General features: G+C 39.6%; 3 protein-coding genes and 1 long non-coding RNA gene across 22 annotated transcripts in view; 2 read left to right on the top strand and 2 right to left on the bottom strand.

Moving 5' to 3' along the window:
* MGAT4D (MGAT4 family member D) overlaps positions 1-23,803 on the bottom strand; it is a 58,587-nt gene extending 34,784 nt beyond the window's left edge. For 2 of the 4 annotated variants that reach the window (XM_080590999.1, XM_080591000.1), the window contains exons 1-2: positions 22,721-23,803; positions 5,446-5,558 (exon numbers count right to left, since the gene is read on the bottom strand). Coding sequence is in view for 2 of the 4 variants with exons in the window: in XM_080590998.1 (XP_080447124.1) it covers positions 3,110-3,200 (91 nt within the window). In the remaining 2 variants the exon portion in view is untranslated. Of the gene's footprint in view, positions 1-3,109; positions 3,689-5,445; positions 5,559-22,720 lie in introns of those variants that run through there. The other 2 variants (XM_080590998.1, XM_080591001.1) reach the window with 1 other exon arrangement.
* The window catches only part of LOC308194748, a 310,853-nt gene that overhangs the window by 38,650 nt on the left and 244,544 nt on the right, over positions 1-27,659 (top strand). The gene's annotated exons all lie outside the window — the stretch shown is intronic.
* ELMOD2 (ELMO domain containing 2) lies at positions 7,925-19,168 on the top strand. 7 transcript variants are annotated; one of them, XM_080591009.1, is made up of 9 exons: positions 7,925-8,284; positions 8,416-8,560; positions 9,025-9,053; positions 10,045-10,139; positions 10,914-11,043; positions 11,980-12,113; positions 12,720-12,788; positions 13,935-14,068; positions 14,470-15,507. In XM_080591009.1, the coding sequence occupies exons 2-9, from the start codon at positions 8,416-8,418 to the stop codon at positions 14,649-14,651; spliced, it is 918 nt and encodes a 305-aa protein (XP_080447135.1). In that variant the 5' UTR covers positions 7,925-8,284; the 3' UTR covers positions 14,652-15,507. The 7 variants fall into 7 exon arrangements, with proteins under 7 accessions (XP_080447135.1, XP_080447134.1, XP_080447140.1 ...); XM_080591008.1 differs by having other exon boundaries at positions 7,927-8,326; XM_080591014.1 differs by lacking the exon at positions 14,470-15,507 and adding an exon at positions 18,090-19,168 and having other exon boundaries at positions 7,939-8,326.
* The window catches only part of TBC1D9 (TBC1 domain family member 9), a 71,759-nt gene continuing 68,397 nt past the window's right edge, over positions 24,298-27,659 (bottom strand). For 4 of the 6 annotated variants that reach the window (XM_080590926.1, XM_080590928.1, XM_080590931.1 and 1 more), the window contains 3 exons: positions 27,403-27,477; positions 27,185-27,288; positions 24,298-26,217 (listed from right to left, as the gene is read on the bottom strand). In XM_080590926.1, the coding sequence (XP_080447052.1) occupies positions 25,492-26,217; positions 27,185-27,288; positions 27,403-27,477 (905 nt within the window). In that variant the 3' untranslated portion in view covers positions 24,298-25,491. The remainder of the gene's footprint in view (positions 26,218-27,184; positions 27,289-27,402; positions 27,478-27,659) is intronic. The other 2 variants (XM_080590927.1, XM_080590930.1) reach the window with 1 other exon arrangement.

The following is a 27,659-nucleotide window of genomic DNA, read 5'->3' as shown; positions in this document are numbered from 1 at the left end:
GTGGAGGAAAAAAAAATAAATGATTTGCTACCTCCTTACTACTTTTGTATACCTGTGATATTTTGTGTTGATTAATACCTCCATGGATCCATGGAAAACCCTAGACAAAACCGTGTGAGAAAAATCACTACACAAGTTACAATTTATTTACTAGTTGCCATAACTACAAATTTATATAAAGAGTATTTACATGAGAGCAAATACTTTTGGTCAGGTGAACTAACAAGTGGATTGTAATTCGGTTGCATAACAGTAGGAACATCTGCATCATCCTGATAACAGCCTTTCCTATCCTCAGTTGCAAAGTGTTTGCTTCAGACAGGTTTTGCTTAGGGCCTGGGGAGGGACCAAAAAGCTCATGGCAAAACCATGCAGGATGTGGAGCAGGTATTGCTACACCAGTCAAACCGATTACTGGCTAACAGCAGCCTGCGTTTGCAAGCTCTCTAGTGGATGCTGAAGGAATCACCATACAAGCTTAGATGCAGTATCAAGATTTGCTGAAGATGTGGTGACTACCAATTGTCTCTGTAATTACTTTTTCTGCCACAAAATACAGTCAGCCTATTGAAACTGAAACCTCTGCTCGTACATACTTATAAAGCAATGGAAACAATGAATACAAAGCTTTTTAAGGATAGTTAAAACGTTTATAATAAGACAGTATCAAAGTCCACAATAGCTGAAGTTTAATGACTGTCAGATTCTGAACTTTCATTTAAAGTGCATAAATTAGGCATGAACATCTTCCTCGCTGTGCCAGTTCAAATTACCTGTAGTTGAATTAAGTCTCAAAATTTCAATTAGAATCTCTCAAGCTAGCTAGCCCCTTACTATAAGGCATTTAAAGGTCTCTGTGTATTCCCCCCCCCCCCACTGAAATCAGGGCAGAGCTAATATGTGATTTAAACTTCAAGCTAACACCAAAGGGCTGAAAGGCTCTAAGACAGCAGGCAAACTGAACAGTGGTTTACAGGGCTATTGCATACTTCTCGTATTAAAGTACGTAGCTAAGATGCCCTGTCCTAGCTGTAAAACAAATTAAAAGGTTATTTACAATCCCAGTATCAACTTGATCCAAGTAACAATAAACGGCTAGAAACCAAAGTGCACACTACGGACTGCAACTGCTGAGTGTGAAACACTGATTTCAAAGATCAAGACCAGCTGGCACAATTTGATAGGTAAGTCAGAGAAGCAAACTGAAGTAACTGCAGATCTAACAAATGTGCAGAGGAAAATGAGCCAGAGAAGAACTTCCGACAAACAGGTAAAAGAAGTGGGAGCTGACAAGCAATCAGAGACAGTACTTGACCTCTCAGTAACAGGTGAGATAAGTGAAAAGGGCTTTAGAAAAGAAAACAAACGGATCACCTTTGAGGTGTGAGAAAAGTAGAAACTCCAGCACTGCTCTAGGCACGTTGCTAGAGGGGTAAGTTCAGCAGGGATGACGCGAAGAAGAAGAGAGGTTTAACAATACCTAAGCAGAGCTATATGCCTGCTGTGGGGGAAAGAGATTTGTTTCAAACCAGCTCCTTGGATATTGTCATGTCTTAGTCATAACGATGGAGCAGTATTTGGTTTGCTTCCAATTCTCCTCTGTGTGGAAAAAAGTAACAACACATGGTGGTTCTTGGGGATTTTCTTGGTATAGGTAGGACATTTCTGTATTCTAGCACCCCTCAGGAGCAAAAATTGCACCTTTCCAGTGAAATAAACTTAATACAAAGTCATTTACCACATGCACCTTTACTTACAATTATCTACTCTTTGTTGAACACTGTAAATTAACATTAATAATGGTTAAAAGTTTGTTAATAAAAAAGGTGCTAAAATAATTAGAAAAATAAATCGTTTGAGAAGAATTAGTTACTCTGTTGTGGAGAAGGAGACATCTGTGGAAAGACAAAAATTAAATCAATACACAGAGAGAAGGAAGCACCACCACCACCACCACCACCCCCAAAAAAAAGGAACAAACAAAACCATAGACATGGAACACCAGCAGAGAAAGGTCAAAAAGAAAGGTGAATGAAAATGGTACTTCAGCAAAGTAGCCACAAAATAGAAGTCACGAAAGAACATGGTGATACATGGATATAGGCTGTGGCTGGGACAAACCCTCTCTTTCTAATATCTTTTGGATCTTAGTCTCTTAAGACACACCCTATTTTTTCTTTGCTTATCATTCCCTGCTCCTAGCAGAATTGCCACTCTAAAAACTGTCAAGTGCTGTAAGATCGACAACTGTCTAACTGACAAGAAACAACAAAGGCAGGAGGATCAGCATTGCCTCAACTCCATTCAGCACTGCATTACGAGGCCAAGGTGTCTACCAGCACTTCAATCGGTCACGAAACCAATCAATATAAGCAAAATCTAACAGCTAGTATGAGTTCTGTCTTCATCCCAGAAATTACTAATTGGCTTAATTCTTCTGCATCCATAAAGCCAGACCTTTCTGAATGCGTATATAGGAAACTCTTCAAAATCCATTCTTTCTGCCCCATCCCAAACAAACTGTCACATTAACAAGCTGTCTGCAAGCCTTAAAGGTGTTACTATGAGAGACTATCAATTTATTTTTGGAAAATAACATCAGCTTTATCTTTCCTGTGTCAGCTCAGAGAACCTTAAGACGTCGCTTTCTGTGGACCCATCCGGCACATGCCACCTACGTAGTCCATTAAAAAGATGCATCATTTATAAATAAAAACAGAAAGGGTCAGACGTTTCCCTGCGGACCGAACGTTCCCTCCTAGTGCTGGAAGCACACACGAGGAGAAGCGCCTGCAGGTGAGGCACAAACACAACTGCGGAACGGGTAGCGCTGCTTTGTCCTCCTTGAGTAACACCACCAACACCACCACGTAAAAGCGACAACCACGGCGATCACCTCCTTCCCATCCTCGGAGAAGGGAGCCATCGGTATCCCATTAGCGATACTTACCAGAACAGGACGCCGGGGTTGATTTTCGGTACCGCGGGGGTCCGAGGCACCCCTGTCACCTGCTGGGTGCGCGCACACGCCCGGCCGTGGGGACGCAGAGCCCCGGCAGCGCCCTCCTCGCCCCCCCGCAGCCCCCCGCGGGCAGCCCCCGGCTCTCACCTCGGCTCCCCGGACACGCCGCGTACCACAGCAGGGGGCAGGCGGCGCCCAGGCACAGCGCGGCCAGCAGCTGGCCCTGCCGGAGCCGCATCTCCCGGCGGGGCGCTCCCGCACCCCGAGCCCAGCCGAGCCCAGCCCGGGCAGCTGCCGGGCGGGGCCGCGCCGCCCTCAGCGCCCACGGGGCCGGGCAGCGCCGGGGAGGGGCCGCGCCGGGGCCGGGGCCGGGGCGAGGGGTTGCTGGGTTCCTCCTGAAGGTAACGCAGCTGCGGCACCGAACCTAACGAAATCCCTGCGTGCACCGGCTGAACCTTAACGTGTCTTACTGCTGCCGTCGTGCCGTGCTCCGCTACGGCAGACGCCTCGCCAGGTGCCTGCTGCTCCGTGCGGGAACAAGCAACCGGCCACAGGACACCTTCTGTAATGCTGAGGGGAACGTGGGACGCAGAGCTCCCCAGCACCTGCTGTGGGACGCAGCTTTCACAGGCACATCCAGACTTCGTAAGAAAGAAGCCCTCCTCTCCCTGCCTTTCCTACATTTCCGTCAGCAGGCAGGGGTCTTCGCTGTGGCACGCGCACCAACTGCTCGCAAATCCATTCAAATTCGTGATTAAAAAAAAAAAAAAGTAATTTACAGTTTGGTATCACAAAGATATAAAGGACCAATTCAGAAATCATACTGGACTTTGTTAGCTGATAAGAGCAGTCTTTTACTAGCTGTTACCTATTTCCTTATTGCCACCATATATTACTTATTACCTTTTTTTTTTTACCCAAATGATGTAGTATTTTCTATCATTTGCATTATAAAAACATGCTTGTATTATTAACACAACATCTCCTTTTCTCTACACTTACTTAACAACTGCATCTCGTCTTAAACCAAAACAATGAAACATTCGGAACAGCGTTGTGTAAAGCAAACCCAAAACCTACAGCACCGTTTGGTGTCCAGACACAACTATGCTGGAGTCCTAATACGAACGCTGCCTTTACGCTCCACTCTTTATTACTACACTAACAGTATAACTACACCCTCTTTTGAAATATAATCTTAGACTATCAAAATTTCCTGTTGCTGCTCTTCCTAGTTAGTATAATCTTCCCATGTTTGAACTTTTATGCAGATGGGTTTACTTCTCCATTTAATAATTACTTCGAATTGTGAATGTTATTGTTCATTAATAACGCAGGAGAGTGCTAAGTAGCCTGCATCAGTATACAAATGGAGAGCTGCAAATCTCAGCACAGCTCTTTGAATCACCAGGAAACCTGGAGTTAGGCTTCACTATTCCTGATCTGTCCTCATTCACTAAACTAAACTTCCCCTTTCCTTCTGTTACTGACTGTATCTTGCTTTGATATTTTTACTGAGAAATCTCCTTTAAACTACACTTACTTTAAAAATGTTTACAGTTCCTGTTATTAACCAACGCGATTACGACTCAGTGCTCTCACGCTCTATTGCCTCCTCATCAGCATTTCTCTCTCCAAGTTAACACATTAAAAGCCCAAGACAATACTCTTAAAGGAGGATCAATGTAGGTTTTGGCACATTTTTAGTAAAATAGAGATTTAGACCTAAGAGGAACAAGTAAACATTAAGTATGTCATATGTAATGAATTAAATACATATTAATTGATTGGCCAGTGTGTATTTGTTACAGAGCCAGTATAGGATGTCGTCAAGCAGGAGCGATACTGAAGATATGAATAATATAAAGCTAACACACACTTTTTAGTCTGTTTTCAGAGCCAGTAAGAAAAATATTTTTAACACGCACTTGCAGAAACTACATACTGTACAGGGAACATCTGTGGAGACTGGCACTGAATGCATTTGATGTTATTTATTGAGGCTGACTCTAAAGCAGACACAGTTACTCAGCCATGCTGTATTGTGGTGATCATTTACTTAATGCTGACTTAGACTGCTGTATTAACTTTTGATGAGGTAGTACATTAACTGTTCCTCTAAAAAAATCAAAATACCAGATCACTGGAAACATAATGAACTTCCACTGCCTTGGGACCTACTTGCAAAGAGGCCCTCTTACTTGCCTCATGTTTTCCTAAAGTCTTCCTCCCAGTGCTCTCATCTACATTATTTTATATACTTAAGAACTAACTAAGACAGGAATAAAATGTGCAGTATTTTTGTTTGTTTGTTAATTTTTGGAGGAGGCTAAACAGTTCAGACCAGTTTTACCTCCCAGCAGCATTTCTGGCAAACTAATAACCTGAAAAAAGTAAACAACTGTATAGAACATAACACTGGGGAACCCCTACCACCTGCTAAGCAAATCATTCAGTGGGCTAGTTCCATCCAGACGGCTTACCTGCAAGACAGGGTTTTTACACTTGTCCTCATGCTTTTTAACTGAAAGTCCTTTCTTGTAAGTTGCTACGTAACTTGATTGTCTTGCATTTTCAGTGCTGTTTTCACACATCTCTGTGTATGCAAAAGTAGAGATAAGAAAGATTAAAATAACTATTTGACAAAATACAGACTCATGGGTGAAACAACTATTGGATTATTCTGCATGTAAGTTGCAGCTGTCCTTCATCTACAGGGTACATGAACAAAGCATAACTACTGGTAACAATAGGTGATAGTCACTGCCATGGAAAGTTTTCTGATAGTGCAGAGATCCAGCTGATATTGCTGGTTAAAGTCCCCTTTTATTTGCCCTGCTGTCATTTAAGAAATGTAATTTTAAAAAGGTAAACAGTAGGTCATTATCTTTCCCTAAGCCAAAGTCTCTGCAAAGGTAGCCTTGGAAGGCAATCACTGAACACAAAAGGAATAAGCTAGAACTTTTTTTTTTTTTAAGCTACCCCCTTATATTTTTGAATGTCCTAATATAATTTATGAATTGACTGAACATGATGATACAGAAGGGTCTCGCGTGATTCAAGTAGTAACATTTGTGTAAAGTTGACCACATTCTCTACTGGATGACTCAGTCATGTAAAGAACCAAATGAAGGTTTAAGTCAAGAGTTTACACTTGCTTGTTATACAGCAAAAAGATGATCAAGTTTGGAACCCAAAGTCAAATTAATGCACCCCAAATCACTGATTTATATATAAACACCTTTATCTCCTGTCATATTTACAGTAATTAGGCTTTGTAGCCTTTTAATAACTCATACAAAGCTGTGAAAAAAAAGTGTCAAAAATGTAAGCTTTATTTTTGAAGTAATAATTGGTTATGGAATTCAGGTTTCAAAAATACATATTTAAGTATATCGTATGAGTGAGAAAGTTATAAACTAGATTAAAACTTGCCTCTAGGAAGTTTTTGCATTTCAGAAGCACTTTAAGTAAAACAAGACCTACAAATTTTTCAAGCTTACCCCAGCAAGTTTAATTACAACACAAAAAGTATTTTACAATGTATTGTCAATGCCAAATACTTTTCACATCCATCATGGAGACTGGAAGCAGTAAGAATCAACTGAGAAGACAACAAAAGTGTACTGTGTATATTTGTTGTTAAAGATTATTGTAAAACAAAGTGGAACAGCTTCCAGAACCTGTGGTACAAAAAGATGTTGCTTTGGATCTTAACAATCCATGCAAAAAGAAATTTTTATTTAAGCGTAAAAAAAAAAAAAAAGCATCCATATTGATAAAAAGCTATTTAATTAACTAAAAGATGCAATAGAAAGCTGAATGCCTGAATGAGACCGTACGAAGGCTTTATTTTGGTAGCCATCAGCTAGAAACTTCCCTCAGTGTTGTTTGCACAGCCCCCCACTTGAAGGATGCACCTGCAGGACTTTCCAAGCAATTCTGGTAGCTAGAGCTCCTCGTCAGCTATCTCGGAGCAACCAGTGTGTGGGCACAAAGACTGACCAGAAGGACCTGACTGCCCTTTGATTTCTTACCAGCATTTCCTCATGTTGTCACAATTCCTCCATCTTCCCAAAATCAAGCCGTAACACCCCACTGCTGCCGACGCCAGGAATCTCCTGACAATAGCCATCACACCCTCCTGTCACCCAGTGAAGTTTACTTTTTAAGAAAGAGAAATACTTCTTAGTTTATTTTTATCCTGTAGCACACCAATGTTTTATGACTCAGATTGCTCATTTATGAAGCCACACTGGAAAGAGTGATGGAGCGCATGCTGCCTGTTAACACACACCACCTGTCCCCACAGTTTTCAGGAGCAGGAATCGGATCTGAGGTCAAACGCCTGAATTTCTCAAACCAGCAACTCCCTCAAGTGAAGCTCCTCACCCCTGTGAGCGCACAGATCTGAATGGGAAAACACCAGATGTATTTGGCCCACCCTCCGAAATCCCGTGGGATGCAGGTCACCAGGCCTTTCATGCTGTGTGAAAGGTACTTCCATTTCCTCCCTTCAGAGAGGTACCTGCCCACGGCCCAGCAAGCCTGCCAGCTCCCTTCTCGCCCCTCAAACTCTGCGTGCAGCGCAGAGGAAAAGGAATTTTACCTGTTGCCCTCCACAGAACTGCTTGAGCCAAACGTGTCTAAAATAATCACTAATTATCATACAAAGGAGGTGCCTACCGGGACTAACTGAAACACTTGGGCTGCACTTATGTGCAACAGCAGCAGAGCAGGATCCGTGGCCAGCACCCTCCTCACAGGCACCTCGCCTAAGCCCACAACGCCTCCTTCCCGATTACATTTCATAACATAACCCTAACCGGAGGGACAAGCACACTGCTCACTTTGTCCTCAGACACACACAAGTGGCCCCAAGCGACACTAGGTTGGAAATGAGGAGACATTTCTCCTCAGAGAGCAGTCAGGTGTTGGAACGGGTTGCCCAGGGAGGTGGTGGCGTCACCGCCCCTGGGGGTGTTCAAGGAGAGCTTGGACGTGGTGCTTAGGGACATGGCTTAGTGGGTGATACTGGGGGTAGGTGGCTGGAACTGATGATCTTGGAGGTCTATTTCCAGCCTTAATGGTTCTGTGATTCTGTGACCAGGCATGGGCTGAGGGTACCAGCAGCCCGCCCCAGCGCCCTGCCTTGCACTGTGGGAGCTCGCCTCGCCTCGCCTCACGACCCCGGCCGGGCCGCTGCCAGCAGGCACCCGGCCGGTGGCGGTATGTGCCCGGCCGGTAACGGCAGGGACGCTGCCGGTAACGGCAAGGGCACGGCCAACAGCCGCTTCCGTCGTCCCCCGCCATCACTTCCAGGTCAGGGAAGGCGGCGGGCGGCTTCCGGCGGGCGGCTGCACGGTGGGCGCAGCGGCCGGGGGCCGGCGGGGAGAGGGGGGCGGCGGGCAGCGGGCGGCCCCGGCGGGTAACGCGGAGCTTTCTCCACGCAGATGTTGTTGCAGCTGTGGGGGTTCCTGTACAGCAGCTGCGTGCGGTTCTGGCTGAAGTGGGTCGTGAGGCTGCTCACCGGCAAGTGCGAGCTGCAGCGAGTCCTGCACGGCCAGAAGGAGGGGGCGCGGAGGACGCTCGGCATCGGTAACGGGGGGCGCCCGCCGAGCCCGGGGGCTGCACGGCCGTGACCTTAAAACTCTCATAATGCAGCTTTTCTCATATAAAAGTAGCCCTTTTTCTAAAAAAAAAAAAAAAAAAATGAAACTTGCTTTGCTTCCTTATTCCTCAGTCATAAACAAGAAGGCGTTTCGAGGAATGGAAAAATGTGCAGAGATATTTCTGTCTTGACACCTTTTCTTTTTTAGTAAATCTTGCTGACCGCTGTTTTGAATAATAAGCCTGTTTTCGGCATTGAACTCAAGGATGATTGAAAATCTACGTAAATTAAGCCTTTCAGTTGCTTGATATGGGTTAAGTATTTGATACATGTAATCAAAAAGTTACTCAGCATTTTATGATACCTACAAGAACACCTATTGTCAATTATTTAAAAAAAACACTTCCATTGGACTTTGTTTTTAATTTTCTTTAAATTATTGTTATTGCAGAACATTCACTGGGATCATCAAAGAACAAGGTAAAAGATAAAGATTCAGCTGTATTATAAACTATTTCAGAGGCAGGTGCCTGAAAAGAACACGTGCTTATTGAGGGAAGGAAAAAGCAGAGGAATAAGAGACAGAAAGAAAAGAACAACATCTTGGGCTCTCCATGCTAGGATTAGTCAGGGTTTTTCAAGAATAACCCTATATCACTTCAAACATTTGTTCACTTTTTTTCATCTGAAAGATTACCTGCTCTGTAGCAGTGACTCAGACAAGTCATGGTACTGGGTTTCTGTTCTTGGAGAGAGTCAGTTCTCCCTGTCACAGCTGTCTCCTTTGCTGGCTTTGTAGAAACCAGAAATGCAATACAGGTAAATGATACAGATAAAGTAATTATATGGAGTATATACAGTAGCATCTCAAATCATTGGGGGAAAAAAAATGTAACGCATGTTTGCAGGTAGACTTCTAACTAACAAACTCCTGCTGATTGTTCCGTAGCAGTTAGACATTGTAGTTAACGCTTTAAGCCCTCAAATCTGTGCGTCTTGAACGGAACTTTTCCATTCTAGGTCGTGAGGTGACTGAGCATTCTTCCTTTTCTAGCTAGTCACTGCAGTGTGATTTTTAGAGAGAATTAGTAACTGCCACAAGTATTTTTGTTACAGTAGAGCACAGTATGCATTTGTTTCAATTAGGTTAGGAAGAACATCTTTCAATTCAGCATTTGAAAGCAAACAAGAACCTAACTTAAGCTTTTTTTTTTTAAAGTGGATCTTTTGCAGAAAAAAATTTACAGTTGACATAGTTACAGATTATGCACTTATCTAATTACGCAGATTTTTAATAAGTGATTTGAGCATAATTCTTATAAGCATTAAAAAAGCTATAAAAAGGAGAACAGTTAATTTATTGAAAGAATACACATGGGGCAGGCATCCAGAGAATGAGAAATAGCAAGAGTAAAGTAGGCAACAGGTTTCTGCATTCATCATGAGGACTTGTACTTTGTTAACTTCTTAGGTTTTAAGAAATGCTCTACACGTTGATGAAGCTGAAGTGGAGAAGTGTGTCAGAGATGTAATGAAAGAAAAGAGAATTGAACATAAGGATATCAGGTATGTTTGGAACTCTAACAAAGGTTCTCCAAGGGAGATAATTCTCACTTCTTGGCATGTTTTTGCTCTTGTTCAGTAAGATACAATATTTGAGCAATTCAAGTCTTTAGAATGAAGCTAGAAAATGAGGTCTGGCTACGTCCTCTTCAGTTCTAGGAAATGCATTGCAAAGTTTAAATTGCAATGGATTTGAGATAACTGCCTCTGTATCTCACAGGTCACTTTTGTTATTCCTTGCTTTTAAGAAGTATCACAGAAGTTGAGACATGAACTATGTAGTTGTTTAGATATATTTGAGAGAGTATAGTGATGGCAGATTAAAGTTTGCATTTCTCTGCAGAAGTAATTATGAGCGATTGAGAGGAAAAACTATGAATCATCAAAATTTTAGTTCAGTGAAACACTTTGAAGGTATAAAATTTCTGACAAAGTTTGGTTTTGAGGCTTACAAAAAGTTTGTGGGCAGATGTTTGTGGGTACAGTAGTCAGAATGACACATGGAGTTTTTCTTTGTCACCACAGATTTTAGCGAGGGTATGTTCCTCCATATATTTAAGTGAATAGGGCCTGACTGCGCAGCTCTAAAATCAGAAGTAGAAGTAAGATCCCTATAGCAGTATGCTTAACCAATATGGTGAAGTTTAAGATGTAATCATAAAGCACTTCCTAATTCTAACGATTATATTGTGTTTACCTGATAGAACTTAACTTATTCAAGCAAGAAATTATAGCTAACGAAGCCTCAATACCTTCTGTTATTTGTTATTATTTCAGATTTAAGACAAATCTGCATATATCCTTACTGCAGATAACAGGTTACAAAAAACTTTACTTGAATGTGGAAAATCTGAGGAAGGTCCCGTATGATTCAGATAACGAAGAACATGAGGAACAGTTAATTGAGGTAAAAGCAAATCTTTTAAATACAAAAGCTGTTCCCCATTCCCCACTGTCAGGTCCAATAGTTGCAAAGAACTTCATTTATCAGTAGTATTATTAACAGATGCCCTAGTTAAAGCTCTTTTCTACTTGTGAACCACCAAGTCATTACAGAAGTGGCTGATTAAAATAAAATGTCAAAGCGAAACCAATTAGTAAACTAGTGTTGCCTGTACTGGGATTATGTTATGTAAAATCAGACCTAACAGTCAGCAAAATATTTTTTATAACAGGTCACTGAAGGGTTTTAACTAAAAAGATATTTAACCTTGTGCAGACTTCTGTAAATTTCTCAATTAATAACTACTTAAAAAAACACACTCATCCCAGTCAATGTCAAAGAGGATAGTTTCAATCTGTCAGTATTCAATTATCAGTATAAATAATAGCAAACGTAATTTTGCTCGAGTCTATTTAAAATAACTTCTGCTTTGCAAATATATTAGCATGTTATTTTCTTGGCATTTCATAACTCCTCCAACTTGCCATACAAACCCCCACATTGCATTGTTGTCCGTAGGTGTCAAATCCCTATGGACAACAGCATGATGGGCAAGTAAACATTTGTCGTGAATTTGTATTTCAGTTTACAGCTGTCCTATTGGAATACGATGCATCAATTGTTTTCTGAAATGAAACAAGTCTTGGCTTCTATAGTGTCAATATAGTGGCTTTGCCTACAAATGGAAATTATCACTTTTAATGCTAAATGTAATCATTTTCATAACCTCTTGACTAAGCTATTGTAGCATGACTCCAGATTGCCACTGACAGAAAACAGTGTGCAGGCTGTATCCTATTCCGTGGTGAATGGTTTCTAGTGTGCAGCAACAAGTACTCTGAATTATGTGACTTAGAATACTTCAGCAGCTATGCATGACATGGTAGCATATTTGTGCAGCTTTGGAATTTGCTGATGCCTCATGAAAATCTGAAGGCCAGAATCACCAAGCAGTGGTGTGACATCGGCTTCCAAGGTGATGACCCCAAAACAGACTTCAGAGGGATGGGCCTGCTGGGATTAGTGAATCTGGTGTAAGTGAAAAGAACTATGGCGGTTCTGCTATAACTAATGTTCAGTATCTATGAATTCTCATTAGTTAATGATATTTTTAATAAAGACTGAATAAAAGCAAATAGAAATGGTGGCATATGTGCAGTGAAAAACAGGATTTGTTAATAAGTCAAGTGTTTCTAGCAGCTACACTTCTGTAAGTGTGTAGTTGGGTAGAGACAAGAGGTGAGGGGAGAAATAAAGTTGCCCCAGACACCTTATTTTTTGTCACCATATGATCTGTTTGATAGGCTATGACTTGGAGAGTAACTTGTTGAAAGCTTTTAAAATTTCTGAATTTATTACTGCAATGAAAAATAAACACGTTTGCATACCTCTGCTAAGCTAATTTGTAGACTTAAGTGAACTTCCTGTTTGATGTTCAGATTTTATTTTTTTCTACTGCATTGGCTGAAACTGAGTATAAAATATTTTTTTTTAAAATACTTTTCCTTTGTTTTCATGTTGTGACCTTTTTAGTACAGAGTAGTGTTCAGCTCTAGTTTATAGCTACATGTTTTGATATGGACACAATTTTTTTTTATATGAACTTAAAAATAATGAAAGGTCTTGTTTCACACTGACAGGTATTTTAGTAAGCATTACACCAATGAAGCTCGTCAGATCCTCTCTCGTTCAAATCACCCTAAGCTAGGGTAAGTCATTATGACTCTTTTTCACTTGTTCTGCAGAAGAGCACATGAGAATTGTCAAGTACTGTTTCTGAAAATAAAGAGGAAAATATTCGTGTTTCTTCCAGTTAAGGGTGGAAAAAAAAAAAAGGTAGAAAGGCTTGAGAAACGGAACAAATCATTTTCAGGTTGCTAACTTTGTAATTTTTTTCCGAACAGACTTGTTGGGACAAAAATGTTGCAAAATATTGACTCTGGTTAACACAATAAACACCTAACATCATAGCTGTATTTTTAATAGATTTTGAAGTGAATACGTATTTTTCACTTTCTTATTGATCCTGTGTAGGGATGATATAGATTACCTCTTAATCTAATATTTTTTCTAGACTTCTGTAATAAGTAAATACAAGTAGATGTTTTGCTCATTTCAGCATTTTACTTCATCTTTGAACACTGTGTATTAAAATGCTTCGCTGATTTTACAGGAAAAGATATTTTAAAACAAGTCAGATACAAAAGAGAGACAGTAAATCTGTATGTGTCATCTGATCCATCTAGTCCCCAGTTAGCTCAATCACCTACCAACAATAGGAAACTTCCTTGACTTCAACTCTAAAGAATATTATCTTATGCAACTAGATCATGAATAAGATACCCAAGATACTTCCATCAATTAAATACATATATCATTGAAATAAATTCATCTTTTTTTAAACACTTAATAGTCCTTTAAGAATCTGTGGTGTGATGCTTTCTAACTGTGCAGCAGAAAAACAGATTTTTGATATGAAGAAATAAGTTGAGATGACCATTCTATTGATACTTAAATAGTTTTTTTGATGTCCTATTTTTGATATTCCAGAAGATGCAATGATTTCAATTGAGCAATGAGGTCAATATTGATTACCCTTCCCATCTCGTCATTGCTTAATGGAGGCATTTACCATACTATTGTATAGGAAGTTAGAGTTTTTTTTAATAACTAACTTTCACATGGTTAGCTGCACCAGGGAACTGAAAAAGGGGTCTGTAGGCCAGAGTTGGCTTGTTAACAAGTACTATAGGAAAAATTGATTCTTACAGTTATCCTAATGCCAACTGTTTCTGGGAAGCTTTTAAGTCCTTCAATCCATAAGGTAAAAACATGAACTATGATCGCTGTTGCAGATACTCTTATGCAATTGTTGGAATTAATCTGACCGAAATGGCATACAGCTTACTTAAGAGTGGTGATTTAAAGTCTCATCTGTACAACGTGGTCTCTGGATTGCCACAAATGGAACATTTCCATCAATTTTACTGTAAGTATCTGTAGATTTTCTAGTACAGATTACTGGGGGTAGGCCTACAACATAGAGTGTTATTTGGTTGGTTGATTTATTTTTGGAGTGCATCTCCACTTTTTTCTCTTTAGCCCCAGCAAGCTGGTTACATTCAGGACCAGATATTTGAAATGTAACCAATATTTAACCACTGTGATACAGAAATGTACGTTTCAGGAATAAATTTAGGTGAATTTCTGTATCTGCAGTCTGAAAATACAGTACTTGCAGATTTTTCTTTTATTCATTATTATACTGTGCAAAAGGTTGCTGCTGACCAGGATAAAACACTTCCTATTTTAGGGAATTGGACAAAGTCTAAAGGATCATTGTAGGTTTAACTAGCTCAAGGCACAAAATTGTGGAGCTCATTTTTGTAGGTCTGTATTTTATTTTCTTTCTAGGTTATCTGGTTTATGAGTTTGACAAGTTCTGGTTTGAAGAAGAACCAGAAAGTATTATGCACTTCAACCAGTACAGAGAAAAATTCCATGAAAAAATTAAGGGTCTTCTACTGGATTATGATGCGATATTAACCTTGGGAGATAAAAAGAAACCTTAACTCCTCTGCAATGTATCAGGTTCTGCATCAACAATGGAATTACTCATTTGGCTGAAAGTTTTGTAAGTTTCACCAAAAACTGTATAACAATAGAACTTTTTTACATAAAAAAATAATCTAAGTTCAGTTAAGAAAGCTCGGACAATCAACCTCTGTTTACAGCTCTTTATATGCTACTCTCCAAAGGACATGGTTATTGTGTTTATTTTTGTTGTTTTGTTTGTTTTTTAACCCAGAAGTCTGAAGATCCCTGGATCGCTTGTTATCATTTTTTTATACTTCTTGGTGCAGGAACACAAAGCAGATATTTATTCTGCATAGTGCATTTCATTAATAAGTTTATCTGTTAATTGTCTTTTAAAACTTTTTTTAGTTGAAATGTCCCTGCTTTTAAGCTTTTTGTGTTCTCATTCTGGATGCGTAGTCAGTAGTCCACTTGTCAATGTTAAATTTCCACAACGAAGAGGTTGATGAAGGGGATGTATTAGTCACAATTTTGGAAAGAGGCTTAATCCATCAACATACTGATGTACTTACTACAAATTACTTCTGGCTAAGGAAGTTTTTTGTCTGTGGATTTGTACCAGCAAGTTGCTATGCTTGGAAAAAGCTTAATTTGCAAACAAACAAACAACAAAAAAAGAAGCACAATTCAACGGTGTGAGGATCTGATCCTCAGAGTAAAGCTACTCTTTCTAAAAATACTGCCGCTATAAAAGTTTTCCGTTCTTTCTGATCTGACTTCAGCTGCTCAGACTGCTTGACTTTGTTGTCAGCCCTTTCTTTTAGCAGCTAATGAGAAATTCCCATTGGGAAGTACAAGAGTTGAGTTGACTCATTTAACAAAAAAAATAAATATTGCAGATGCAGCCCCTATTTCTTGAAAATTAATACTAGCCTCTAATAAAAATGCATTTTGCATGGATAAGTGCAACTGTGACACATTCCTTAATCATGGCATCCTCAGACAATCTAGTCAATAGGACTTCATATTTATATTTTGTCTAATTATTGCTTAAAGCAGCTTTAAACAGATTTGGTACAACCATCACTTCATTTTCCAAAACCTACTATTAAATAAGTGCCTTCTGCTTTTTTCAATCAGTGTTTTATTTTGATTCTGTAACCAGATCATAGCCTTAGAAGCTCAAGTTATTTGGGAAAAACTCTTTCAGTATATAAATAGCACACTGGCACAAAACCTGTATGCTAATACAAGCTTTCATGGTCCATCTTTTATTTTTAAATCATCTCAGGTAAATTAGTTAACTTACAGTCAGTGACTAATCATGAAGAGGGTCCTGAAGAATACAAATACTGAACAGGAGAGGAAAGGGATGAACCCCTTTTTTGTAATGAGTGATGTTACACTAAATAAATAATATATTTCTTAATATAATATGAAATATTACGTCTCCCTGGAGAGATTAAAAGCCCAACTGGACAAGGTCCTGCTCAGCCTGCTCTAGGTGACCCTGCTTTGAGCAGGGGTTGGACCACGTGGTCTCCAGAGGTGCCTTCCCACCTCGGTAATTCTGTCTTGTATAAATAGTGACTTCTTGCACTGCGTGCACCCAATTACTCTTGGTCCCTTAAATGCTGGTGATCTCTTTATTTGTGGGAAAGCACCTGGTCACTGTATACTATATATATATATCTATATATATAGTATATGCAGGAGGTAGTGCAGCTCTGTTTACTTTTTATGATGCCTTAGGTATAGTAACAAACAGTTTTTGAGTTTACCACACACAGGGTGGAGAGAGGTTCATCTCATCTATGTTGGACTGACACTATTCTACTAAAAAAGAAAAAAGGTAATGTGAAGATGCTTGTAGGGTATATTTATGGTTATGCTTTGGCTTTAAAGCAGATAGATTTCCACAAGGATGATCAAGGGACTGGAACATTTCTCCTTTGAAGACAGACTGAGGGAGCTGGGTTTGTTCAGCCTGGAGAAGAGAAGGAGGATCTGGGGACACCTTACAGCAACCTTCCAGTACCTAAAGGGGGGCTTACAGGAAAGCTGGGGAGGGACCCTTTGTCCGGGAGCATAGTGATAGGAGAAGGGGTAACGGCTTTCAAATAGAAGAGGCCGGACTGAGATCAGATATTAGGAAATTCTTCACTCAGAGGGTGGTGAGGCACTGGAACAGGTTGCCCAGTGAAGCTGCTGATGTCCCATCCTTCTAAGCGTTCAAGGCCAGGCTGGATGGGACTTTGGGCAACCTGGTCTGGTGGGTGATGCCCCTGCCCATGGCAGAGGGTTGGAACTGGGTGGTTTATACAGTCCCTTCCAACCCAAACCACTCTGTGATTCTCAGATAACAGAACTGTCCACAAGAAGCCTGGTTCTTTTGCTGTTCCTGCAAACTTGGAGTTCTGTAATTCTTACCAGTGGAAGAGCTGAGATGCTGGGGAGAGCAATCTGGGATTCAGATACTGTGTTGCAGCTCTGTTTCTCTGACCCCCTGCAGAAACTGAACATGCCTAACAGCTGGCTAAGGAAGGGAGTGGAAAGGAAACTCTTTCTCAGCAGCTAGAAAGTTAGTTATTTACTACTTCCTAGTCCCAGCTTCCTTTGTGTTTATCTTTAATAATTTTGATATTGCTTGTAAATCTCCTTTGCAAGCAACATGAGACTAATCTTTTGAATTTCGGAAGTGACCCCAAGATGTCTAGCAGCAGCAGGAAGGGAATCCCAGAATCACATTTACTTCCCTCTACCACTTGCTAACAATTAAAAAAAACAGTTGAGCCATCTCCAGAAAAAAACCAACCCTCTCCTGTGGAGTCTGCAAGCTTCCCCCCCCCCCCCCCCCCCACTCAATGGTTGCTAACAATCTCCACACTAGTCTTTCCAGCCTTGAAACTTGCATTCAGCTCCTTGGTCATAAGGAGACTGCCACGTAACTACTGCTGAGGCTTTTTGAGCATCAAGTTTTAGGTTTCCTGTCACACAGCTAAGACATCTTAGTGTAGAACACAGATTGAGCCCTACATGGAATGTATCTTCATTAGCTTTTTATTTTTTAAATCAAAAAGTGACCTGGGATTAAACTCCATCAGCATATGAAGGGAAACAAAAGTAAACCTAACTATCATAAAATGAGCGAGATATATGGGAATGTATTAGCTTGTGCGTAGTAATCGTTTAAGATGAGTATTTGTTAGGCTCCACTACACTTCCCCAGTAAACGGTTAGAATTTGCATGTAGTTTTTGTGATCAAATACCCCAGTCCTTCTGTTTAAGTCACTCTATGTAGAATAGTACCAGGTCTCCCTGTTTTGCACCAGTGGTAAGGTAATTGTATTATGGTGGTAACTAGAATATGGGAGGGGAGGGGGGAAGGTGAAGCTGCATTTAGGGAAGGGAAAGAGAGTGTTTAGAACAGTATTTTACTTGTCAGTGGTATTTTGTACTAACTCTCTTACAGAATGACAATCCTAAGGTTATGGAAGATTCAAAACGGAGGTAGGCCACCTTTCTGCAAGTTGATAGGATCAATTTGTTCAACATCAGAACTTACTGCTTGTAGTTTATTCTAAGACTCTTGTAAATTAAAACCTTGTTAAATTCTCTTGCTGTTATTTATTAACTGTCGTGTTTTACTTATTAGAACTTGTAAGTATTGTTACTTTAACATGCTGCATCGTCAAAGCATTCACTACATTGTTTATATGCAACAGTAATATTTTAGAAAAAATTAAAACTGAAGACAAGGCAGTTCTCTATTTTTTTTGTTCCTGTAACAACTGTTTAAGAGACTACCTCCCTTCCTGTTGTTCCAGCATATGTTTGAAATGTGATGCCACTCCATGAATAAATTAATCTGAAGATAAGTAGAAACTTATTATAAATAACAATAGAATATAGTCTTTCAATAAACGAGCATGTTGCTTCTTAAATAACCAACTTAATTGGAAGGCATGATTTGAAGACGACACTACTTAGGAGGAAACAAGAATATTTTTAAACTGGTTGTGCTTCTGTCATTTGATACTGTAAAAATATGACATTTTGTCTAAAGAAAAGGGGCCAATTTAAGCACCTCACATAGTTTTGGATTTTCACTCTTTGAGGAAAAAATGTTTTTAAAGTAGGATGGAAAACAAAAATCCCATTGGTTAACCTTGTCTTAGGAATTATTGTAATGGAAACACTTGTATTTAGTTATGTGGGAGTTCAGTAGTCAGTATTATTGAAAATATGGCTAGTAAATTTTTTTTGGTCATACCTGTTTTGTGTTGCTGTAGTAGAAAGGTGATCAGTCTTTGGACTGATGTTTCTTGTGCCAGTCTATATGTTGTCTTTTGCGGGGTGGGGGGGGAAGAGGAAGATGACAAGACTGCTTGTGGGCAGTTTCTTCTTATCACACTGTGCTTAGATAGCTGTATACTAATTGGAATTTCTGTTTACCGCAATATAAAAGCAATAATGTAAACGGTGATGTCTGTGTAATGGAAAGATGTTTACAATGGTAGCAAATAAAGAATGAGTTATTGTATAACATTATCAACGCTTGCATGTTATGGCTTATTAGAGTTGTTAGAAAACTAGCAGTTTACAGTTAGCCATGCTCTCAGCACATATTGCAATATGAGGGAAGGCTTCATCATGCTCTTCTAATTCCCTCCTCAGTTCTGAGAACTCATTTTAGAGTTCTCTAAGGTTCTTCTACTGGGTTTGCATTTCTGTCTTTCCTAGTAGCCTTGTATCACAAGTTGTAGAAGTGGTATGCAGTGGAACATTTATGTGTGTGGAAGCTGAACTGGCAAAAAACAACAGCAAGAACAAATGCTTGTTGCCTCACATTTTCTAGTTTCAAAATCAGAATCCAAGATAGGCATTTAAAAGTCAAACACCAGAAGAAAGAAACTGGAAACATGTAAATCTGAGAGATCTGCACAAACTCTCAAGATCGTTCTGGTGCTATAGAGAAATTCTTACATGCAAGTCTGCTTGAAATCTTGTATCTGTTTTAACAGAAAATTGTGAAATAGACAAGTCAGTTTGACACATCTGATAAATTTTTGTGTATTGTGACCTTTAACACTTCCTCCCTCCCTCTTCATGATCATGAAACATGTTTTCCTTAACCAAAGTCACGGCTACACCATATTGCTGGGACTGATGACATTGAGCTGAAAGGAAATGCTTTCTGCTTTATTAGCTGAGGGGCTTCTCCAGGTCCCTCTTTCACTTTGTTCTACATCTGACCCAAAAGACCAGCATCCCTTTATCTCTTGAAATTCTTTTGGTCCACACCAATAAAAGCAGGCCTCGCTTCCTTGATATATAGTATACACAAAAAACATATTGGGTTGGGAGGAGGCGAAGAGTTGTTTTGCTGAGCCTCTGTAGCTACAGGACTACATCGGTAGCTTTATGGGTATATCACAAATAAGGTTATAGAATATAAGACAATATTACACAGGTAGACTGCCATGCACTGCCATGTTCTGCTGCGAGTAGTAGGTGGTTATTACAGCTCCTAACCATCACCAGGTACCTCCAGTACCATTTGATAAATGTGTGCAAAACAAAACAAAAATAAAAAAGTTACACAACAGGGTTTTGTTTGAATGGCTAGGACAAGCTTTCTCTGCATTAAGTGTGCAAGGATTTTTGTTCAGGAGAGCAAAGTTCAGGAACAAACTTTGACTGCTGGAACTCTGGCAAACTTTTCCAGAGAAAAAGGGAAACCTTGATTTATTTTGGTTGTCTGGCTGTTCCTTCTCCCCAAACCAAGAAAGAATCTTTTACTTCCTTTACCCCTTCCACCATGCACTCATCTTCATACAGGCTACGTTGAATTATTTGCTTAGTTTTCAAATTCTATTTGTATTTCTCAGGTGGCCTTTGTTTCTACTCGCAAGTTTTGGAGACCACATGCTTCTATTAACGTACAAAAGTACCACTACATAAGAATTACAAGATTTTACCTGTAGGACTCCCCCCACCTTCCTTCAGAAGCATAGAACAAGCCTTGCACTGCAGAAACATCCCACTCCCCCGACCCCAAGATGAACAAAACCCCAACTGTCGAGTTGGTCAGTTATGTAAATACCAGTTGTTTTAGAAAAAGGGATGAGGAAGCACGCATTCAGGAAGCTGAAACAGATAGAGCATGCCAGAAAAGAAGAACCTGTAATACATTCTCTTCTAATGGGACATGCTTTGGGAGATTACCTTCCACCACTTTTTGAAAGCATCTTTCATTGCACTTAAAAGTAACTTACTTTCCATATTTAATTCCTTCTATTTCCAGCACTGAAACACTTATGCAATGACACTGCTGGTACAATCATGTAACACATTTTTTATTACTAGCCATATTCCAATTTAATGTTTACTGCCATATTTTGTTCTAATTGTTTGCCATCATGCTAATTTATGTTTTCACTGAATCTGTCATGCTGATCTATTTTTTTTTTATATATACACTGAATAAACCGGCATTTAAACTGACCGTTAAAAAGTTACAATTGTTGGACTTGTAGCACTATTTTCTAGTGGAAAGAAAAATCTTTTCTTTGAACTACAGGCTAAAGCTCAGTAATAAATGCAACTGCTTCAGTTTCATTCTTGCTACAAACTTACGCCCCCACAAGTATCTGAACTGGCAAGCTTTAGTTCCTGACCAGCCTTACGCGTTTATGTCTGAGACCAAAGGCAGGCCCAGCATGCTGCAGTCCGATGCAAAAAGCCAGGAGACCGAGGCACTCTCCACCATAGGTGAGCTAGCCTACCAACTCCTACACTATTCCTTCGTATTTTCTCAGTTTCAAGAGGTTTTAGTCTAAGCCTGACTACTCATATTTTTCTGACAAAAATGGATGCAACAGCATCAAGGTGGTGGCTGTTTTTTTTTTTTTTTTAAATACAGTTAATATGTCATTTCTGATAAAGGCATCTTCTAATTACAGTGTATATTCATATTACTGAATTACAAAGAACAGACGAGAATAAACTGTCAGGGATAGCAGCAGAGTAATACCATTGGAGCCCATCAACATGACTACAATCAAAATGGGAAGAGAACTGGTGAGCTGTGCTCCCTACCTGTCAGGCATGGATACATAGCTACAGGTGCCTTCTCTGATCTATTGCATCTTCATCTAGGCAGGTTGTAGGCTTACAGTGCTTGTGTACTGCCTTAATTTTGTTTCTTGTTTGTTTCTGTACTGCACCTACTGCTGGGAGGCCTGATTACCATAGTCTCAAAATGCTGCTGCAAAACTACAAATAATAGAAGATCTGTGATAGGAGGGATCCAGAAGCTTAGAGAATGCCAAGCATAGCACACAGCTTACCAAACAAACGCATTCTCTCTTAGTTTGACCAACTGCACCCTTTTGCTCCCAGAGCCCTCGTACACACCATACATCCTCTGCTATCTTCATTAACAATGCAGTGCCTGACACGTAACATCCACTGTAATATAAGCTCCAGTGCCACTGTATTGGCCCCCTGAAGGTGCTTTTCTCTTTTGAGTTGCTTAGACATCAAATTTTCAGTAGGTTTAAATACAACACACAAGCTTTCCATCTGCTTGCTAAGAAGTTACATGACACAAATCTTTACACACCCCAACAAACGCAACCTTTACCTCTAATGTCCAGAATTCAGGTACTGTAAAATACTTGTGATAAAGGAAAGAGGTACCATTCAACTTTCATACACTATGATTAAGTAACTTGAAGGGTAGATAAGAATAACACATTTCTTAGTGGCTTTTTTCCCCTCCTCCGTTTAAAGTAGAGCTTTATAAAACAACCTCCCACTCCCCCATCACTTGCTGTCTCTGCAGGCAGCACCCCGCTGACCACCAGGCTCCCCCAGATCAGACAAGCAGAGCTTATCAGCATCCAGTCACAAGTTTCAGTTCCAAAGAGGAAGGAGATCTTATCTTCCCTTTTTTCTTCTATCTACGAGATTAACAACCTTAACTAAACTCTACAGTTCACAGACTAAAAACAGTCTTTATCTCAAAGCATATCAATCAGCTGATTTGCTTGCACAGCATGCCCACGCATACAAGTAAGACTTTAAATGTTCACTCACATTTTCTTGAAGGTCTTCATGTGACCGTGTGCTGGTCAGACAAACTCCGGCAACTTTCTTCTCATCATCTTGCAGCAGATCTTGCCATCAAATAGCCAACTACCAGGCGGCCATTGGGTGTGGTCTTGGCCAGGTGAGCAGCCTTACAAAGTATCTGGAGAAAATCAGCTCATCCGGCTGCTTCCTCTAGCAAAGCAACACTTAGATGATGATGTGGCTTACATTTAAAAACTTTGTTGAGACAGTTGTGCTAGCATGGCAAGGAAATCTTGCACAAAATAATCACCTTGTGACACCAGAGATCTTTGTGGATGCCTCTCCTTATTAACAGGAGTTGTAACAGCAACATAACTTCCAGGATAAAAGCTGCACTGCCAGCCCCTTCCGGTAGAGCAAAACTGGCAAACCCTTTCAGGATGAAATGTTCTTCAGCTGCGATCTGTGCACCTCTAGGGCTGTGTGGGAGATTGCCGATTTATTCTGGGGGTCTGCAAACTGAAAAAGGTCCAGTCTGCTTAAGGAAGTGTTGAAGATTTCTGTGATAACTTACTTAGCTGCCAGGCATTTACAATAAAACACCCTGTTCTGGTCTTGACATATGAAGTTAAAACACTCAAAGTCATATTCTTCAGAACAGTGATTGCAGCTTCAAATTAATGTCACGATTTGATATGCATGTAAACCAACTTACTTGCAAGAAATGAAAAGTAAAATGATTGAGACAAGGATATGTGAGCACAGCCATTAACTCAAAGTGCTCAGAAGTTAACAGATTAACAGCTTTTTTTTTTTCCAAATTAACTTTATATACATACAGAGAATGAGATGGTAAATTTCAAAATAAATATATGTTTACTGAATAGATATATATTATCAGTTCTGTTACCATCATGGTTGAGAGGCTGCCAGCTTACCCTGTGAAAAACATTCTAATATATAAAAACTTAAAAGCATGTCTAGTATGCTACAGCAAAACACAGGTGGTTTATAGAATACCTGTGAGTCTTAAAAAGTATTAACAACTGTTTTCACCAAATGTGAGCATAACAAGAAGCTGGGCAGTGTGAAAGGCCTACATGGGTTGCTTGTTGCAGATGGAATTAAACACATTCAAGTGTTAAACAAACACACCAAGGCATGGAAACAGCAAATGTTTTTGTTCTGAAAACTGGTGTTGAAGATTCAAAATCATTTGCCTCTGTAATAAAACCCAATCACCTACTTTCCCTCTAGCATGACTTTAATAGTTAAAAATCACATCTGTGCAGTGTATTTTATTTGTTCACATTACCCTATTTGTGGTTAAAAACCACTTTATCTGACAGTTTAAAAGCATTCTTTTAAAACAAAAGAATTAAACACAGCTTCAGCTAAAATCTGCAAGTTACATGGATGCATTATACAGGAGTATAAAAAAATCAACAGTATTCTACAGAAATTATTCTCAAAGCAGCAAACAAAGATTAGGCATATAGGCATGATCCTGAACTGAACAAATATGAATTATAAAAAGCTAACAAAATAATAATTAAAAAAAATCCTCAATATCTGTATAAAAGAAGCAAGGATTCAAAGTGCAGGTGCTCCCGTTTTCATTTTAACATATTATTCAGTAAGCTGATACAGGATACTATTTATTTTATATAAAGTGACAGTGTTCTCAGTAAGACTTAAACATTCAGTTACATTATCTTGCAGATTTTTTTCATTATTTCTACTTTACACTGTTGTAAATGAAGACTTATGCAATACAGGTTTTTAACTTCTTATCTAACAAGGATATAATAGGTTGGTGGTAAAGGTTAGTTTTAAGAGCTAAGCTATATATGCTGTAGATCCAGCTATAGATTTATTTATTTTTAAACATCTTTCATTTTTTTAAAAGGGACTCCACCGATCTGTTCAGGTACCTGCATACACTGTATTTGGAGCACAACAGCAAGGCTTCCAAGTCTACTTGTTAGGAATACAGCTCCAGGCATGGTCATGCTGGAGAATTTCCCTTGGTGGCCACTGCTGGGGAAGGACTTCCCTTCTGCTCAGTTTGGTAAAACTGGAGGTAGCTGAACCCAGAGAAAGGCAAATGGGCTCTGCGTCCTGTTGGAGCAAAAATCATCACATTTAACCACATTTGCCTGACATGCCAGCTGGACTCGGAATGCACTTCTCATTTCTGAGTGTACCATTCTCAAGCAGGGGAAATTATGATCCAGGCAGGTATCAATGAAGTGATTCTTCATGTATTCAAAAAATAAAATTGAAGCATGCATTAAAAAATGTTATCCTCTTTAAAAAAAAAAAAAAGTTGTATGAAATAAAGTTATACTTCTGGAATGCTGCCTGGAACTTTATTTCACCCTGAAGTCCTATTCAGGTTGACAGTGTCCCTTTAAATTTTAGGTACTTTGTTTTTTTTTTTTTCCTCCCAATAATCAGATCTCTGTATATGTGTATTTTGAAAATGCACACAAATATCGGCATTAAGTTTATATTTAGAAGTTAAGAACTAATCTTTACCATTTTATATTGACAGCAAGGTTAATAATACACACACTTCACTGACAACTGTTATTTTTTTTTCTGTACTTTGAATAAAATTTGCATTCGTGTAACATTTCCCACAGAAAGAGTGATTATATTTCAAGATAATTAAGTTTGCACCCCAACATTTTCACATTAGTGAAAACAATCATATTTTGAAAATACCAGGGCCTGTGCCAGGTACTAATAAATACATAATAAAAAAAATAAATAAAAAACCCAACTGCCTTTTATCCCGACATAGTAGAGATTTCATAGTCACTGGCCGAGGTTATTGGTTTACCCATCATCCTTACATTTTTAGCATTAGTAATCCTAGCCATCATGGACACAGGCTTGTCAAAGTACCTAACCAGCGCTGGCTCAGTCAAAAGGGAGGCTAAAAATTGTTCAAAGGTGATGGCCCAGTCTCTGTCAATGCTAGTGCTTCTACGAAGAGAAGTGGTGTGGTTGCTCCGTACTAAAACGGTGTCTTCACCGATGTCCTCGCAATGCAGCTTTTCTTCTTCGTGTGAACCTGCACTCAGTACCGAGTAGGAGGACATCGAACTATCATCTTTTGTATCGTCATCGGAAATAAGCATGGAAGAACAGGCTCCGTTGTCCCTGGGAGAAGAGTCTTCGAGCTTAATGTCTTCCATCTGCATGCCCAGGGTGCTGTCGGTGCAAACTGCCTCCTCATCGTTGGTGGCAAGGCTGCCTTGGAACGGCTTGTGCTGTTCAAGGGGGTACTGCTGGCTGTCTTTTTTCTGAAACAGGTCACTCTGAATAGTTTTACTGCAATTGTTACTGCTGCTGTCTGTCTCTTTTGTGGGCTGCACCGTGAAGAGCTTACCAACTTCACCTATCTCCAAAAGCAGGCTTGTCACAGCAGCGGTAGCGTGGTACAGATCTTGCTCATTGGGGTCTTCACTGAACATATTATACATTGTCTTGCACAGTTCAATGAACTGTCCCTAAGCACAGAGGGAGGAAACATTAATGAGATAGCAGAAAACAAATTCAGCTTTTGAGATCTAGTATATACGTTTAAAAGAAGTTTGGAATGGAGGCAAGACACAATTGTTTATATGATTAAACTGAAATTGAAAATACTCTATGTATAGTCTAGAAAGCATTTTCTATGATTAGACAGCCAGATGTGCTGCTGCCTGCCTGTCTCAGCTATTTACAATAAACTGCTAGTTGTTTCTTACCATATATGATAAATATATCTCTCTGCAGCCACAGGAGGGCAACAGAGGATGAGCAGTGAGACACAGCATTAATTTTGGTGGCTTTTCTTGTTGGAAGAATGCTAAGTATAACTAGTGGCTTGATAAAACTAATGAGAAGTAATGAGAAATGAAGGAAGTGACCAGCAGTACTCTCTTAATTGGCAGTGGTAACTCAGTTCAATGCAAGCCTTTCAAAATTCAAAACTGACTAATAGGAAGGAGATTTGCTTAGGGCTACCTGAAGTAGGAAGTATTGTTCTAAAAGGAGTACACCTTCCCTATATGCTCTGTAAGGAACAGCTGTCCCAATGGGTCTTTATCCTCCTTCACTGCAATAAATCTAAGGCAAATAAGACTGACAGTATAAATTGCAAAATGCTTCTTGCATGTAATGTGTATTAGACGTTATGTGGTAGCTGGTAATACTCTGTGTCCTATCACCCTGTCTGGAGATCTAAATAAAAAATTATCATTCCTATCTGCGCATCTCACTTTTAGGATGTTTTGGGAGCTGAATGCCAGTATGTTGAAGACAACTAACTTCTATATTCAGCTGACTGCTGTGTTGGTCAAAAAAAAGGAAAAAAAAAAAAGCATCTGCCTCTAAATAAAACCTTTAATTAGCATGAATGTATGAACATTTGTAAGTATGCAAAAAAAAAAAAGAAGTTTAAAGTTCATTAAAAATACGTGTCAGCAGAAGTACCTGATTCAGCCTGGGCAAGTCCTTTGAGTTTTTTGCTTTGGATTTATTCTCTTGGCTCCACATTCTCAGGTAGTTTCGATTCTCTTGTGAACTCTTCTTGCCTACTGTCAACACAGTAACCAGAGATGCAAAAAAAGTCCATGAAGAAACCTTACACTAATACTTCTTTCCATTTTCAAAAGGAGTGTTTTGTCAAGAAATGAAAGATGTATGCATACCTTTGTCTGTTTTCAGACTCACTGTAACAAACCCATCATCTACTCCCTGTTTGTTCCTGCTGTCCAGGCCAACAACTAGGAAGCAGAGGGGTGGGGAGAGAGAAAGATTAGTATAGTCTTAGCTGCATATATACATTTCACGTGTACAGTGCAAAATAAAGAAAATGTTCACACTACAGAAAATGCAGAGTAAAAATGGTAAGACTAAACCATGATTTTTGCTTATTCTTAAATGTGTTCACAAATCCCTTATAATA

Source organism: Anser brachyrhynchus (assembly GCF_964034855.1).
Source record: "Anser brachyrhynchus genome assembly, chromosome: 4".
NCBI lineage: Eukaryota > Metazoa > Chordata > Aves > Anseriformes > Anatidae > Anser > Anser brachyrhynchus.
This window is presented reverse-complemented; position numbering and strand designations above follow the sequence as displayed.

Bases quoted from the DNA above. Each gene is read 5' to 3' on its own strand.
- ELMOD2 (XM_080591009.1), top strand. From the start codon at position 8,416: ATGTTGTTGCAGCTGTGGGGGTTCCTGTACAGCAGCTGCGTGCGGTTC. The intron at 8,561-9,024 runs GTAACGGGGGGC...TTGTTATTGCAG, and splicing joins GCGGAGGACGCTCGGCATCG to AACATTCACTGGGATCATCA. The intron at 14,069-14,469 runs GTAAGTATCTGT...TCATTTTTGTAG, and splicing joins ACATTTCCATCAATTTTACT to GTCTGTATTTTATTTTCTTT.